This window comes from Dasypus novemcinctus, chromosome 24, assembly GCF_030445035.2.
Source record: "Dasypus novemcinctus isolate mDasNov1 chromosome 24, mDasNov1.1.hap2, whole genome shotgun sequence".
NCBI lineage: Eukaryota > Metazoa > Chordata > Mammalia > Cingulata > Dasypodidae > Dasypus > Dasypus novemcinctus.
Genome location: NC_080696.1, coordinates 66758896 through 66775036, shown reverse-complemented (window position 1 = coordinate 66775036; position 16141 = coordinate 66758896). Strand labels below are relative to the sequence as shown.

At 63.5% G+C, this 16141-nt stretch overlaps 1 protein-coding gene across 3 annotated transcripts; it reads right to left on the bottom strand.

Moving 5' to 3' along the window:
• Positions 1 to 805: 805 nt before the first annotated feature.
• On the bottom strand, positions 806 to 14099 carry ARFGAP1 (ARF GTPase activating protein 1). 3 transcript variants are annotated; one of them, XM_058287309.2, is made up of 14 exons: positions 13985 to 14099; positions 10990 to 11053; positions 10318 to 10427; positions 9805 to 9976; positions 9221 to 9321; positions 8320 to 8406; positions 7804 to 7900; positions 6396 to 6452; positions 5370 to 5402; positions 4239 to 4268; positions 3417 to 3473; positions 3122 to 3181; positions 2405 to 2475; positions 806 to 1647 (listed from the first exon to the last, which is right to left on the bottom strand). In XM_058287309.2, the coding sequence occupies exons 2-14, from the start codon at positions 11047 to 11049 to the stop codon at positions 1290 to 1292; spliced, it is 1293 nt and encodes a 430-aa protein (XP_058143292.1). In that variant the 5' UTR covers positions 11050 to 11053; positions 13985 to 14099; the 3' UTR covers positions 806 to 1289. The 3 variants fall into 3 exon arrangements, with proteins under 3 accessions (XP_058143292.1, XP_058143291.1, XP_058143293.1); XM_058287308.2 differs by having other exon boundaries at positions 2405 to 2481; positions 13985 to 14098; XM_058287310.2 differs by lacking the exon at positions 4239 to 4268 and having other exon boundaries at positions 2405 to 2481.
• Between the last annotated feature and the right edge of the window lie 2042 nt (positions 14100 to 16141).

Below are 16141 nucleotides of genomic sequence, written 5' to 3'. Positions count from 1 at the left end.
GCTCACCCTCGCTCAGTCTGAACCGCTCCAGGTGCAGGGGAGGCGGCGGCTCGGGGTCCGAGGAGAGAACGAGGGAAGCGGCACCAGGGTGCGTGCAGGAGCATGGCAGGGCCTGGCCGCCGGAAACGCACCCACGCCGCGACTCGCCTCCCAAGTCCTGGCTGCCGCGGGCACGTGGGCTGCGCTTGCACACACTTCAAAACGCCAAAGGCCAAAACCAGGCTGGCGCGGGCACAGGGCAACTCAGGGTCCCCAGGGCTTTGCTGCCTCTGGACAGCTCAGGGGAGATGCCCAGTGAGCCTGCCCTGCACGGCCCCGCCCCAAGTGACCGCACCCTGGACAGGCCCTACGGGCACTTTCTGTGGGTGCCTGTGCACCTCCAGGGGCAGCGGGGCCCAGGAAGGCGAGTCCCGCCTCAGCCTGGGGTCCGCCTGCCCCCACTGGGCCGTGCGCCCTTCCCTGTGCCCTGTCTGGGCTATTCCGAGTGGGCGATCAGCTCGGCCAGCCTGGGCTCGGCCCTGCTTGGGCACCAGGGGCAGCAACTGGGCAGGGGCTGCTGGAGCCCACAGGACGTCTGCGTGGCCACTCGAGAGCATTTTATCCAGCCCGACTGCAAGCTGGACGGAGGGGACGAGGGACAAGCCACACGGCTGCCAGGGGATGAGTGGCTCAGGGCACCAGGGGCTGACACAAGCCAGACAGGGCAAGCCAGGGAGGGCCAGGTGGCAGGGCAGCCCTGTACTGCCTTCAGTATTTCCTTCAAAAAAGAGCCAGGGACTAAAAAAAAAGAAAAAAGATGAAGAACCAGAGTGAACCTTTTTAAGTTAAACATTGGGGCGGATGTAGCTCAGTGGTTGAGCACCTGCCTCCCACACGAGGTTTTGGGCTCAATCCCCGGAACCTCCTGAAAACAATAAATAAAGACGCTTTCGCGAAACCAGACGTCTTGCCTGCACAGCGTTTCGCACCCCCTTGGTCCCAGCAGCCCGGGAAGGCGGTTTATTGAGCGAGTGCGTTGCTGAAACGACTTCCGCCTGCAGCAGAGGCACTGGGTCTCACGGCCGCGTCACGGTGGCAGCGGGACGACCGTCCTCGGCAGCCCAGGCCCGTCGCTGCTGGACCAGCAGGGGCTGCCGGAGAACCCCAGGGGGCGTGGGTGCAGGGCAGGGGGCAGGTCCCGGGCCGCGACGCCATCTTCGCGCCGTGGGCGTGCAGCTGGGGCGAAATGAGGAGGAACGGGGCACGTGCAGACGGCGCTGCCCACCGCTCTTCGGAGCTGGGCGCAGGCGCTACCAGTTCTGGTTGTCCCAGCCGTCGTCAGGCAGCGCCACGGGCTGCGCGGCCCTCCCGGCGGCCTTGGCCCGGCCCTCCCCGCCGGCGCCCTCGCCAGCGCCCTCCCAGTTCTCCCAGCCGTCGCTGTGGTTGCTGGCCCTGCTGCTGGAGACGGTGCTGGAGCCCCAGACGTCCCAGCTGCCCGAGCTCTTCCTGCCCGTGGAGTTGCCGGCGCACGTCCAGCTGTCGCTGCTCGGGGACTGGCGGGTCCTGGGCGGCTCGCTGCTCCCGAAGGTCTCCCAGAAGCTCTGGTCCACGGCGCTGCTGTGCGCGTTGTCGCCGCTGCTGTTCTGGTAACTGCTGCCCTCCGGGGCCCTTTCAAGGGGGGGGTGCAGTGAGGGGGCGTCGCTTAGAACAGACAGGCGCCGGCGTGCGCGCCCAAGGCCGGCCACAGCCACGACCACGGCCACGGACCCCTGCAGCCTCCTGCCCCAAGCCCACAGCTGTGCCACCACGCCAGCGGGCTGCCCGCACAGGATGGTGGACAGGAAACGCGGGACACGCTGGGGCTTCTGCTGCGACTGAAAGAAACACCCAGCAGTGCCCGGCCCTTCCCACAAGCTCCGCAGTGTTGTCGGGCCAGGAGGGAGGGGCTGACGCAGCCTCGTGGGCCAGGAACACACTTCCAGAGGCGAGGAGCCTCTCCTGAGTGGCTGCTCTGGACGGGGACCGCGGGCACTGCTCCAGCTGGGAGGCACAGGGCGGTCCTGGCGGTGGAGAGCCCCGCCCTGAACCCCTCCAGACACCCCCTGCAGCGCCCACCGCCCAGGCCCAGAGCGGGCAGCTCAGCCGAGGCCACAGTGCGCGGCGTGGATGCAGCGTGGACGCCCTCGAGCTCCTGCCTCGCGTGCCCCACGGGGCCCTGCTTCCCTCGCCCCCAGGCGGCAGCAGCGCTGCAGGAGCCCTGGGAGCTGGAGGCCGGCGCCTTTCAGGTCCTCTGCATGGTGGCCCCGGAGCCAAGGCCGTTGGGGCACGACCTAGGGGCCTGTCCCGCGGCTCTCAGTCCACACCGCCACCTGCCCTCCCCGGCAGGACTGCCAGGAATGCGCCTCGCCAAGAGGAGCCAGCGTACCTGCAGGACGGGTCGTCCGCGTTTCCAGAGAAGAACGTGGTGACGTCGCGCCACCCTTTGCTCCCAGCGTCCTGGACCTGCGGGGAGAGGAGAGGGGCTCGCAGGGGCCGAAGCAAATGTGTCATCCAGCTGGGAACACCTGGGCGAACTCAGTCTTCAGCGCAGCTCGCATGCACGCACACACGCCACATGGCGCCGCTCAGACAGGCGCACACGCACGCCACACGGGCAGCGGCCTCGGACTTTTCTGGTCTTCGGATCGTCACTGACAGTGTCTGCCGCCGGGCCACGGGCAGGGGTCCCAGCGTGGAACCAGAAGCTGCGATACCTGCCTCGGTGCTCCGGGAGGCCCAGCCCCTGCCCCCCACCCCGGCTTTCCTTCTGACACACGCTCCAGTTATCGACGCCAAAGGCCAAAGCAGGCCCTGCGTGAGCATGGCTCACGCACAGCCCACCACTTACCAAGGGCCAGGCCACGCAGCGAGAGAGAAAGAGCGACACGTTAGCGCAGCTCCCGCCCCGCTGGCCGCGCCCGCCCCAAGCGCTCACTCAGCAACCCGGGCATCTGCGGGACCCCCCTTCTCTGACACGGCAGCGGCTGCCACTGAAGGCAAGCCAAGAACCACTGCGGCTGCCAGCGAGCGCGCCCTTGAGCAGATACCGCCTGGGGGAGCTGAGTGCTGGGCACGCCAGCGCGTGGCCTGGAGCGGCCCCTACCTTGGATGCCAGCTGAGAGACCCCGCTAGACACGTCGTCAAAGATCTTGCCCTCCTTCACCTGTGGGGGTGAGACAGCACCGTTGGGGGGGCCGGGGCCAGAGAGGCTGAGGGCGGGGCCGCAGGGACCCCAGCACGGTGTGCGGCTCCGCCCAGCACTGACCCCTGAGCCCCACCACGGGCTCCCGACCTGCCCCAACCGGGCCGCGTGGTGCTGGGCTGGGGAGCGGGGCGGCCCAGACACCCTCGAGAGGGCACCGGGGCTGGTCCCCGGGGTTCCAGCACCGCCATGCTACCTTCTCCTGTGCAGGCTTGAGGACGCTTTCGTGCAGGCTGTGGCTCAGCTCGGACGCCTGTCGGGGGAACAAGCAGCACAGGAAGTCAGCAGCCCCGGGGGCCGGCCGCGACCGCCCAGGATTGAGGCGGCAGCACCGTGCGCAGGGGACGTGCAGGCCAGAAGCAGCATCCCGGGAAGGGTGGGATGGGCCCCAACGCGGGGCCCACGTCCTCCGCTCGCCACAGGCACTCTGCTCCATCTGGACGGCGGGCGCGGCAGGGGTTCCCCAGCCAGCCAGCGCCAAGGCCCAGTCCTTACGCAGCAGCTTGTGGAGGCGCACACAGACGCCTGCCTGCCTCCAGACGCGGTGCAGGGAGCTGTGGTGCCCCAGCCCCGAGGGGACAGCAGGGCATGGCCCAGAGACAGCAGGGCACGGCCCGAGGAGAGCAGGGCAGGGAGGAGCAGGCAGAGCACAGAGGGCCCCGGAGCTCAGAGCTGCTCCAGACGCGGCAGGAAAGGGAGGCTCATGGGAAGTGTCTGTGCGGGCAAGGCCCGGCCAGCAGGAGTTCCCTGGCCACTCTGCAGGGATGGCCACGCAAGCCCCTGGGCCTCCACATGGGCAGGGCTCTCGGGTGCGGGCACCGAGGAGCCCCCGCGGGAACTGGTCAGACCAGAGCCCGGTGGCCCCCTGGGGAAGGGGGTGGCAAGCACACAGGCAGGGAGCGGCAGGGCCTGCAGGGGAGCCAGCGAGGGGCACGACAGGCAGGGGCAGGGGGCGCTTACAGCAAAGCCATGCTCGACCCGACGGTGGCCCGGGCGCAAGAGGAGGCACGGGCTTTACCGGCTCCGGCTGCTGCTTGTGGCCCCAGAACTTGACCGGACGGCGCAGGAGCCGGTCAGGAGGCGAGCGAGAGAGTGAGAGAGAGACGGGGAGGGGGCAGCGTTCAGCAGCGACTGGGAACACCTCCGGCCCCGCCGAGAGGCATGGTCGGTTTTCACGGCACCCCAACGGGCACCCCCAATCGGCCCTGCTGCACAGTCGTCTTGGCGCCACCGAATCCAACCACTTCTCTCTCCAAACTGACCAATTTCAAAACTCTCTTCAGCGAGCGACGCAGAGCGCGTCCCCAGGGCTGGCTCACACCCAAGAAGTTTCCCTCTGGAGGCGAGACGCCCCCGGCGGGCAGTGCCCTCGGCGAGGACGCGGCTCCCCACCCACACAGGCTGCCCAGTTCCATGCCACTAGGCCAGGACGTCTCCTTCCAGTCAACAGACCCGAGGTTTCATGAAAAGCACGGAGAGCTGCTAGTCACGTTTTAAAGAAAAAACAAGCAGAGGCCTGAGACTACTGCTGATGACCCCAACGAGAAGGCGCGAAGCTGAGAACATGACACCGGCCTGCTCGCCACGGCATGGGGGGCTGCGCAGCCGCAGCGAGCATGAGACAGAGGGCCCGGGCAGCTCCCAGGCAGAGCCCAGCTCACCTGCTTCACCTGTGCAGGCCGCGCGGCCACCCAGACCAGGCTCCGCAGTGACCAGGCCAGACACCGACCAGGCCAGACACCGACCAGGCCCCGTGCACCGACCAGGCCAGACACCGACCAGGCCCGCAGCGAGCAGGCCACCCAGACCAGGCCAGACACCGACCAGGCCAGACAGCAACCAGGCCCCGTGCACCAACCAGGCCAGACACCGACCAGGCTACACGCAGAGCCAAGCAGTGCGCGCCTTTCCAGGGAGGGGGCCTAGCTATGAGCTGCTGGACACTGAGCCAGTTGCCTGACGGGTGTGGGCTCGGGCCCGCCGGGCACTGAGCGCCTCTCGTCCCGTGCGTGGATGTGCACGGCGGCCGAGGGGGCCCCAACCTGAGGTTGGGTAGTGACCACAGGAGCTCGGCCTGTGGCCCTTGGGCCAAGGGGGCGCCTGAGCGACGCGGAGGGGGGCAGGGCTCTGCGGAGGCTTCTCTTGTTACCTTCTGGCTCGCTTGGGATCCGAACTTCGTAGCCTGAAAGGAAAACAGACGCTGCTGTGGCTCACCCAGGGCCCACTTCCTCCCTGCGCGGGCACGGCCTCAGGACCGCTCCGTCCTGCCCCAAGGCCCTGGTACCAACTCTGCCGCAGCCCAAGGGGCCGGCAGCTGAGCCGTGAGTCTGCTGCGGGGTCCAGGGAGGCTGCCTGGGTGCTGGCCCCGGGTGCTGCAGGGGCTGGGTTCTGGGGTGGCCACCCCACTCTGCCCTCCTCGGCCTTCAGGCTGGCCCAGCCCCTGGCGCACATCTGCCCGGGAAGGCATGTGCCTGGCGGCTGGTGCCCAGGTCCCTCCCACAGCCTGGCTTCCTGACGCCCGGCGCCGCACACAGATGGGGGAGCAGGGCTGCGGCGGGAGCCGGTGCCCCCTCCCAGGGCAGCCGTCGACCTTGCCAGGTCTCGTCTCCTCACCAGCTCAAACGTAACAGCACCCCAGGCAGACGGGGCACGGCCTGGGGATCCCCAACAAGGGGTGCTCAGGCGCCGGGGCTGCCCCGGGGCTCCAGCTGGTCGCCTGGGCCGCTCTGTCCTGGGCTCGCCCTCTGCACACACCAGCAGCCTGACCCCGCCCTGGACCGCGCACACGTCCCTGCGCTTCTGTTGCCAGAAGTCAAGTCCCAGACCCCGGCCGGCCCCTCGCTTCAGGCAGGAGCCCAGGCAGCCCTCGGGGCGCGAGGCGGCAGGGCCCTCCGTGGCTGGGCGGGGGCATCCGCAGGGGCACAGCCCCCCCACATGGCCCACCCTCCTCCACGGTCACCCCGGCCTCGGCAAGCTCGTTTCTGACACTTCATCAGTGACGACCCTGAAGGCAAGAGCGCCTGTGCCTGAGGACCCCGGGGACTCCGGGGCGGGGACGCCCGGTCTGCTCCGGCCCCACGTGTGCCCCCTCCCGGGTCACATCCTCCCCAGGACCCCCCACCTCCTGCGGGCAGGAGCAGGCACGCCTGGACTGCGCGTCCCTGGGGGTACTCACGCCCTCCTTGGCCGCGGACGCGAGCCTGCTGGCGCCGGTCGTGAAGCTGCTCCAGCCCTGCAGGGAGCAACCCAGGACCCCGTCAGGCGCGGCTCCCCGGCCCCCCAACCCGCCCGTGCACCCGCTCGGTGGGCTCGGGCGAAGGAAGCCGGGCTGCGGCGGCGGCTGCGGAAGGACGGCGCTTTGCAGACCTTTAACCGCGCGGCCTTCCTACTGCTGTCATGAAGTGACACCCGCCCACGAGAGCCTTCTGGACGCAGCAGCGTCCGCCATCCCTGCTGCCTGCCGTGCCAGCCCGGTTTCCCGCGACACATCTCCCAGGCGCGGTGGAGTCTTTTCCTGGCAGGGGCTGTACTCGGCACACGGCCGCACACGCTGGCCGCGGGAAGCCGCTGAGCGCACAGCAGGCCCGCCCGCAGCCCCGAGGGGAGGGCCGCAAACGTGGGGGCCCCCAGAGCCCATCTGGGCACGAGTGGAGGTTGTGCGGCGGGAACCACTGGCGGCCCCCGCGCCCTGGTCTCCTGCACCTTCCAGGTAGGCTCGCGCGGCTTAGGAGGAAAGAGCACCCCTTAAGCCCCTACTCCCTCTGCTGGGGCAGGCACGGACCCCTGGCTGAGAAAACGGCCCCTGGATCCGCACGAGGCGTGCGACACCCAGAGACGCGGGGCTCCGCCCAACACTCCCCGCACGGGGCTTCCGGCTCGAACCTCCTTCCTCAGGTTCAGCAACAGCCTAACGGATGACCCCGGCCAGACCCCTCGGCCCTGCCAGTGCCCGCCCAACTCGGGCCTCAGGAAACTTGGGGATCCCGAGCAACCCCACGACATAAGCGCTGGGGAACGAAGTGGCCACCTGTAAACACACTGGACTAGGACATTCACCAGAACGTGTCCACGGGTCAAAAGATGGCAGTTACAACAGAGTGCAAGGTCTCCCCCAGCACCCCGAAGTCCGAGCCTGACTGCGAACCCCCAATGGGACCTCTCCTTCGCCCTGGCCCTGCCCACCCCACACCTGCCCCTCTGCACCCGCGGGCGCTTGCCTGACGGGTTAGAATCCTGCTGAGTAGCCACCCTGCGCTTCCCCTATATGGCAAGCAGTGCCACCAGGAACCAGGCGTTTCACAAGGACACTGAGAGCCGTCCTGGAGACGATGGGCAGGCGGTGCCGCCCCAGGTCCTGAGCGCCGCCCGGACCCAGCGCCAGGCGCCCCAGGGAGGGGCTGTGGAGGCGCCCTCGGGCCTGGCCCGACGCCCCTCCAGCCTCCGACCCTGCTCAGAAGAGTTCTTCTTTACGGAGGCGCAGGCCCCGTGACACCAACGCGCCGTGGGGCCCTGGGGCTTCCACACCCTCCCACGTAGCTCTGGACCCACTGGAGGGAACGGCGGGGCAGCGTGGGCACGCTCACCGAGTACAGGGACGACACGGCGCTGCTGAGGAAGTCGTCCTCTCTCTTCTGGGCGGGCACTGTGTTCCCAAAGCCCACGTAGCGGCTCCCCGGGGCCCTGGGGGCGACAGCCGCAGCTGGGGAGCAGCCCCACGAACAGCGCAGCCAGCCCCGCGCCAGCACGGGCACGCCCATGGTGCCCTGCAGCAATGGACAGCCGCAATGCCACGGACCAGTGTCCCTGGCAACACCCAAAGCAAATAACCAGAGTTCCCCAGAGAAGCCCCGGGGTTAAATCCGACAGCTTCGGGGACAGGAATTCACTGGCAGGTCAGGTTCCCAGAAGGAAAACCCGTTTTCTTCTCTGCCACATGGGGCTTTCGCTACACCCCAGACCCCGTGCTGCAACCCAGGCCGGCCCGGGGCCCTCCACCCGACGCCTGCGCACAGGGCTCCGCCTGCCGCCACTGCAGTGGCTCTGCCTCGTGGCCGCGCCCTCTCCAGGCAAAGCAGTGCGCTCGCCGGCGCAGGCCTCACCCTTGGTAGGAGCCGAGGTCCTCGCTCTGCCAGTCCTCGAGGGCCTTGTCCGCAGGGGCAGTCGCGGTCTGGGGCTGGCCAGAGGCGCTGAAACCAGAGCCAAGGGTTAGTGGGGCTGAGCCTGGGCAGAGGAAGTGGACGCGCCAGCCGCACCGCGGGGCCGTGTGGGCGCTGCCTTCAGGCCACACCGGGCTCCTCCCCAGGTGAAAGCACCTGAGGATGCGCCGACCACCACGCTTTGCTGGGGCTGAGACCCCGTCGAGAAGCGGGCAAAGGCGCCCAGCTCATGCAAGCCGAGGGTCTCTGCACGCTGCAGCAAGCCGGCGGAGAGAGCTCGGGAGACAGGACAGGGCCCCGGGCAGCCCCTCAGCAGGAGCGGGAACGCAGAGCCGGGGCGTGGGTGCCACGCACGCCAGCAGGGATGGGGCAGCCTGGCATCGCGGTGCAAGGGGGCACCTTCTCTTGACCCTGTCCCTCCTAGAAACCCCAATGTGCGCTGGGACCGCGGGCCGTTCTACAGCAGGACAAGCGGCACGCGCCCCCCCCCCCCCGGGATTAGGACAGCGCACTGCAACCCGCTGCCTGGGGGATGAGGCGGCTGGTAAAAAGGAGCCGCCTCAGCTGCATGAGCAGATGAGCAGGTGGCGTGTGAACGGGCGCCACACACGCCTGCGTGTCTGTCTGCATGCTGGGAAGGACAGGCACCAAGCCCACCCTGCAGAAGGAGGTCTGACCCTGTACTGCAGACGCAACCTTACTGTGGGATCGCGACCCAAAGCGGGTACGCCTCAGCAATTGAAGGAAGCCGCAGCGTCGAGAAACGCCCAGGCAGTGCGTTTCTGCAGGTTCCGCGCTACCGTGAGAAAAGGGCAGGGGGCCGCCGGAGGCTCGGGGTAGCTACCGGGGGGCTGAGGACAGTGGCATCTTGGGCTGGGGCGGGGTCCAGTTCTGTGCAGGCGATGATTCCAGGGACCACTCTCTGCCTTCGGCCAGGGTGGCCACCTGACAAGGGGACACGGGAGGGGTCGGGGTCGCAGATACCCACTGCTCCCTGTGCCCCCAGGCACCCCACACACAGCTTCTTCACAGGCTCAGGGGCCACTGGCCGCGCTCCCCGAGGGGTGTGAGCTGGGCCGGGCCCCACCTCGACCCCACCAGAGAACAGGGCCACTCCCAACTCCAGGGCTCCAACAGGCCTCGTGCTCGCTTTCTACCAAGATGCCTCGAGGCTGAGGATCTCAGGGCCTCCCCCCTCAACGCTCGCCGGCAGCTGGAAGGAGGCCTGTCTTCTCTGCCTGTGTGACAAGCCACTTGCTCCTCCAGGCAGGAAAGCTCTGCTCCCGAGCAAGGGCCAGGCCACGCCTGGCCACCACGGCTTTTCCCCAGGCTCAGAGGAACCCTCGTCCCGCAGCCCCGGAGCCCACAGCGAGGGAGCACGAGCGGGTACAGCAGCCTCGAGAGCCAGCAGAGCACGGCTGGATCTACCTTGTCCCTAAAGAGCGCCGCGGCTTTGCTGTTATATTTCTCCTGCAAGGACCAGCAGGGATCGTAATCCTCTTGGGACTCCAGGAATTCTCGGAACTTAGCATTTCCACCAGCTTTCATCTTCTCAAGCTCAACGTCCTTCCACTTGTCCATGGTGACAGAGCGCACGAAGCTGGAAGCCAGGGCACTGATCTATTTACCGAGAACTGGGGCTTTCCAGGACCACCACTCATGCATGGAGCTGATCCGAGGCTTCTGGGGGGGCGGGGGGCTGGGACCCCGTGGCAGCTGCCCACGAGCTGGCTGTGTGCCGACATCAGCACGGGCTGACCGCTCACTACCACCACCACCCCCCCGTGGACGGTGGCGTTCGGGGAGGAAGCCCCCAGGCCCTCTCGGCATTTAGCCCTTCGGTGGCAAGGGCAGGCCGTCTGATCATCACGTGCTGTTCTTCGTGTCTAACTGAAGATAAACCGGAAGTCCCTGGCTTTGCTCCTCGGGAAGGACACTGACCTGAGGTGCACTCCCAGGCCTCGGTGCTTTCCGGAGCATTCCAGGCAGATCCAGATTCCATAGGTCACACTCACCCACTGAGGACTGAAGGTGCCACACTCAAAGCACACCTGCAGGGAGGGCCACGTGACTGCCCACGGCGGGCTCGGGGCAGTGCCCCCAGTCTCACAGACAGAGCAGAAAAGAAACAAGGAAAGCCTGGCCACCGAGACTTGAGAGCTGCCAGCAGCGCAGGATCTAAAATCTGGGGGACGGTGGCCAAGGTCATTGAGGTGAGCAGGCAACAGAGCAGGCAACATGTGACCCGAGCAAGGCCAGGCCAGGGGAGGTGAGCAGGAAGGGCTGCTCTGGGGTGGCCAGAGGGTGCAGGGTGGGAGGGAGCTGGAGGCAGGTAGGAGAGCAATGCTTCCTCCAGAAGGGAACACAACCGTGAACAAAAGAGAAACTCCCCCAGACAAACACAGACCCCCCCAACCAGCATCCGCTGAGAACCAGAGAAGGGCCATCCAGAACCATCCACCTGTCCTCCGCGAGGCAGAAGGGCAAGCCCAGCCTTCCAGAGCTAAGGCAGCCCGGGCCACAACACACCGAGCGAGGGCTACATGCCCAGCAGCCGCCAGCGGCCTGCGAGGTTTGCTGAGACCAAAGTGCCCAAGGAAAGCAAATACTCACGTTGTTTTCATCCTGTACCCTGACTTCTTTGAGAACTTTCCGGGTTCTTGGACTGGCCATGATGCTGCAGAGGAGAAAAATAAAGCTTTAAATTTACAAATAAACTACTTTGAGGGGAAGAATATCAACAATTAGTGCTACAACACTAGAGGACAGAAAACTCCACGAGACGTTCTGGAAGAGTTTCAGAAGACACGACAATGACGCTGTGCGCTTGTCACCGGCAGTGTCTGGAGGACTGCTTACTGAAGTAATCTGTTTTCCAGAAAAATTGAGAGCAGTCTGGATGCTCCCAGACCAGGGGGCAACGCAGTTATTAGGAGTGAAATGCAATGGTTGGTGCCTGCATTGCTTAAGCGTTATGTACCACCCAGACTGTGTAACTGATAAAAAGTTGCTTTTAAAGGTAAAGTTCACAGCAATCTGGGTGCCAGGCTGATGCTAAACCGGAGGCTACATGAAGACCTGGCCTGACACCCTGCCAATCGCCGAGAGCCCCTGCCCAATCCACAGCTTCCCACACCTCTCCAGAATGGCACGGGCCTCCCAGCCTGCAACACGGAGCCGAGGCAGTACTGTGTACCGGTGTGCGAGCAAGGCCGGTAAGCCAGAGGGCCGGCAGGGCAGTCCTCTGTGAGGCCACCCTCCTTCTGAGGGATGGGGATGGAAGGTGAGTGGCCAGCACCACAGGGCAAACACCAGCCAGCCGGCTGCCAAACCAGAGCGCTCGATAAAAAGGAAACCCGCTTACTTGTTTAAAGAGCTTTAGGAAAATCAGCTTCACCTTGTGTCCCACTGGACCCCTTGAACTCAAGAACAAGAAAATAAAATGAATAATTCAAAGCCAGAGAAGGGGCGGTGCAGTGTGCCAGGTAAAAACTGCCCAAGCCACCACAGATTCGCCTGGAGAGAGATCCGAGCAGGAGGCAGCAGGCCTGGGTTGGAGGCACCTTGGCCCCTGCTGGCCCACCTCTTGCCTGAGAGAAGAACCTGCGGCCGGCTCCCCTAACTCACATGGCAACACACCCTCCTTCAGAGTGTCCAAGCCCTCCCCAGTGACGGAAGCCTTGCCCGTGAGCGCCCCTGTGGCCACCGTCCCCTTACTGCTTCACTGCTGCACTAGAGATGACTGCTGAGAACAGGCTTTTCTGCCAAAGTGTAGTTGGAGCTCTATGTGGCGGGACAGCTTGAAAAAACAGAAGCCAGAAGCCGCGCTGTCCTGCGTTTCATTTCTAATCCTGGGTGTTAGAAGTCACTTTACTGACTTTGGGAATCCTGACCGCTCCACATGACCAAAGCTTATAAAGCAGGAAGCCCACGACTCGAGCGCCACCAGAGCCCACGTCTATGCTCTGACACTAGGAAATAAACATTTGTTTTCCATGACCGAGAGAAACAAAACCAATAGTTCTCTCTTGGCTCCTCCCGCCCCCCACTCTCGACGCCACCATTCTGACAGTTTTCTGAATGCAGATGCACGCAAGGACAAACACCCGCCCCAGGCCCGAGTCACGCCAGAGGTGCCATCGCCACACCGAGAGGCAAACGGGGAGCACGGTGGAAGACAAGCTCCCGCTCACCCTCCTGGGAGCCTGCGTGGGGCGGGGGCGGCCCAGGGCTGGAGCCTCACATGCCACAGATAAACCAGCACTCATCAATTCAAGGTGGCTGCGCTTCAGGGACAAGGCGAGACCAGCTGTCCAGTCTCATAGCAGCGCTCTTTCCACAGCACCGGTGCCTGCCCTATGGGGGCTTGGGTGCTGCCAACCAGATGTGGGCAAGCCAGTGACCTTCAGGATAGTCAGGTGAGGGGCCTCTGAACTTCTAATTGTATAAAACAAGGCAGAGAACTACTGGAAAGGAAAAAATGTAGACAGTAAATGACCTGCTTTGGCTTAAAAGGAGCTCTTCTGTGATCAAATTTTGATGTTTGACAGCCGTATAATTTTCTTCTAAATTGTTAACTTGAATAACATGGAAACAAACTCTGCCTAACTATCCAAAACATAAATATGGTTGATCTTGAAAATATCCAATCCAAGAACTCGTTTTTATACTTGAAACCAAGATTGTAAAAATCTGTCCAAAGCATCCAAGGTCTCAATGTCTAAGAACAACAGACCTTTCTCATTCTAAGGAACAGGTTATTTCTGAACTGCCAGGGATATAGTCACAGAGAGCTAAGAGCTATGCTCTCCCCTGGGTTATTTTAGTGTCCCATTCATAATGCCACAATAAACAGAACGTGGCAAAGAGTGTTAGGCCTGCATCAAGTGAGCAGAATCGGAGGTTGTTTAACAGGAGAGACAAGGAACACAGTTCTTTTAAGCCAACAGAAACTTAGATAATCCTCCTCACAGTTTCTTTTCTCCCCCCCCCCCCCCGCCCCCACCCCCGCTCCCCAGGACAATCACCCACATCAGAGGGTAGGGAGACCACTGGAGAAGCCAAGCTGAGGCTGCCATTCCTGAAGAGAGTGGTCCCCCTAGCACCCGCTGGACAGAGCCGTCGCTTCTCTGCCCCGACTCGCCTGCCCCAAGTGTTGGCCCAGTGGGCACTCTGGGAAGGGGCCTGACTCCTTAGAACTGTCCAGACCATGTCCAAGGAGCCCCAAGACATGAGCAGGGAAGGAGACCAGGGCCCGCCCGGCCGTGGGTTCTCACTCCATGGGAGGAAGTGGGGGTGGCAGGGGTCCCCCGAACTGAAGGAGGAGTCCAGGTCCTGTGAGAGGAGCAGCCTCGGAGGGGGCTGGGGGTGGTGGAAGGCCCGGGGGCGCGCGGAGCGGTAGGGGCGGAGAGCCGATTGGGGCGATCGCAGGAAGGGACACGGCGGGTAATGCCAGGTCCGGGGGCTGGGAAGGGACAGCAGCCTCAGAGCGAGGTGGCGGCCGGCCCGGGGACGCGCGCGGGGCGGGGGTCCCCGGCGGGAAAGCCCGGGAGGCGCGGGGGTCCCCGAGGGAAAGCCCGCGCCCGCACCGCCCGCGCCGCGCGCTTACCCGGCGAGCGCGCCCGGCCGCCGTTCCGATCCCTGCGCCCGGGCCGGGGGAGGCGAGCGCGGCCGCGGAGCTGCACCGACGCTGAGCGCTTCTCGCCGCCCCGGCCGCCACCGGCTTCCGGCTACGTTGCGCTTCGCAAGGCTTCCTGGGAGCCGAAGGCCGGCGGCAGGGGGCGGGACTTCCGCCTCGGTGCCAGCGAGGCCGGAAGCGTGGCCCCGCCCCCGTCGCGGTGGAGACGCGCGTCCGCCGGGCGGGCTCCGTCCTGGTCCCGCTTCCCGGGGCTGGGGATGGGGAGACGCGGAGGCGGCCTCCGGCCAGGGCCCCGGGGGCCGCCTCGGCGCGTCCTGTCGTCCTTCCCAGCAGTCGGCGGCGGATGAACGCCGGCCTGCGCCGGGCGGCGGGACGCGGCCTTGAGAGGCTGCGAGGCCGAGGAACTGGTCAGGCCCCTGTTCTCGCAGGGAAAACGGCCCGACTAGGGGTACTGGGCAGATCACCGAGACGGGCCCCGGGACTCCGGGCAGCCGTGTTTAGATGGCTGACGGGGGAAGGTCAGGAACTCAAGAGCGGTTTCTTGACACGGGGACTAATTACGAAGGTGGGTTCAGGGAAGCGGCTGGGAATCAATCGTACGGGAACCAGGGCCGGCGGCCGCAAAGCTGGGACCGTCTCTAGGCTCCCAGGAAACGAGGAGGGAGAGGGTGGAGACGGGATCCTTGACGGAGGGACAGAGCCGGCCCGAGGTGACCTGGAGGGGGAAGCCGGAAGAGCAGATACGCTGACCTCCCTCTCCTCCCACCCGCGGAGCTTCCGCTGTGCCTCGCGTTGGCTGACCCCCAACAGAAAGCCAGAGGGCGTGGGAGCCCACCGGGGCGGTCCAAGGTGGAACAAGGCAGGGAGGGCATGTGGATGGGCAGCTGGAGGAGATAGAGCCAGGGTACCGTAGAATACAGCGTTTTCAAGTGTGCTACAAAGCAGTAGAAATAGGATTCCAGATATGTGAAGATAATGTATACAGAAAGATAGCTATAAAAGATATTATCTCGGGGGACAGTGTAATTGCAAGTGATTTTTTATTTTTTTTACTTTGTGCTTTCCATTGTATTCCACATTTTTTTCATTAATCTTTGTAACTTTGGAAATGATCAAGTAACTTTTCTATTGAGATATAATTTACAGACAATAAAATGTACATTTACATGAGTTTTGACAAATGCATATCCCCAGGTGTATTAGTCAGCCAAAGGGGTGCTGATGCAAAATAACAGAAAATGGTTGGTTTTTATAAAGGGTATTTATTTGGGGTAGGAGCTTATAGATGCCAGGCTGTAAGGCATAAGTTACTTCCCTCAGAGCTTACAGATACTAGGCCATAAAGCATAAGTTACTTTCCTCACCAAAGTCTATTTTCACATGATGGAGCAAGATGGCTGCTGACCACTGCCAGGGTTCAGGCTTCCTGGGTTCCTCCCTTCCAGGGTCTTGCTTCTCTCTGGGTTCAGGGTTTCTCTCTTCCCATGGCTTGCTTCTTCTTGGGCTCAGGGTTCCCCTCTTCCTGGTGCTGGCTTCTCTTTCTGTGAGCTTACTTCCCGGGGCTCCAGCTTAAGACTTCAGCATCAAACTCCAACATCAAAACTCCAAGAACCCTCAACTCTGTCCTTTGTCTTTTATCTGTGCGTCCCCACCCACCAAGGGGTTGGGACTCAACACCCTAATGATGTGGCCCAATCAAAGCCCTAATCATAACTCAGTCATGCCCAGTAATAGATCAGATTACAAACATAATCCAATATCTATTTTTGGAATTCGTAACTATATCAAACTGCTATACTAGGTAACCACCGCCATAATGAATTATAGAACATCTCCATGAACCGCTCTGCAGAGACAATTACTAATCCCATATCTTAGTTTTTTCTGTTCTAGAACTTCAGATAAATGGAAGATAAATGAATGGAGCAACACGTACTCTTTCATGATGGCTTCTTTGACTTATTGTAAATTTTTAAAAGATTCACCCATTTGTATCGATAATTTGCTCCTTTTATTGCTGAATAGTATTCCGTTGAGCTCGCATACCACCGCTTGTTTACCCACTCACTTGTTGGACACTGGTGCTGTTTCTAAGTTTGGACTGTCATGAATAAAGTTGCCCTGAAA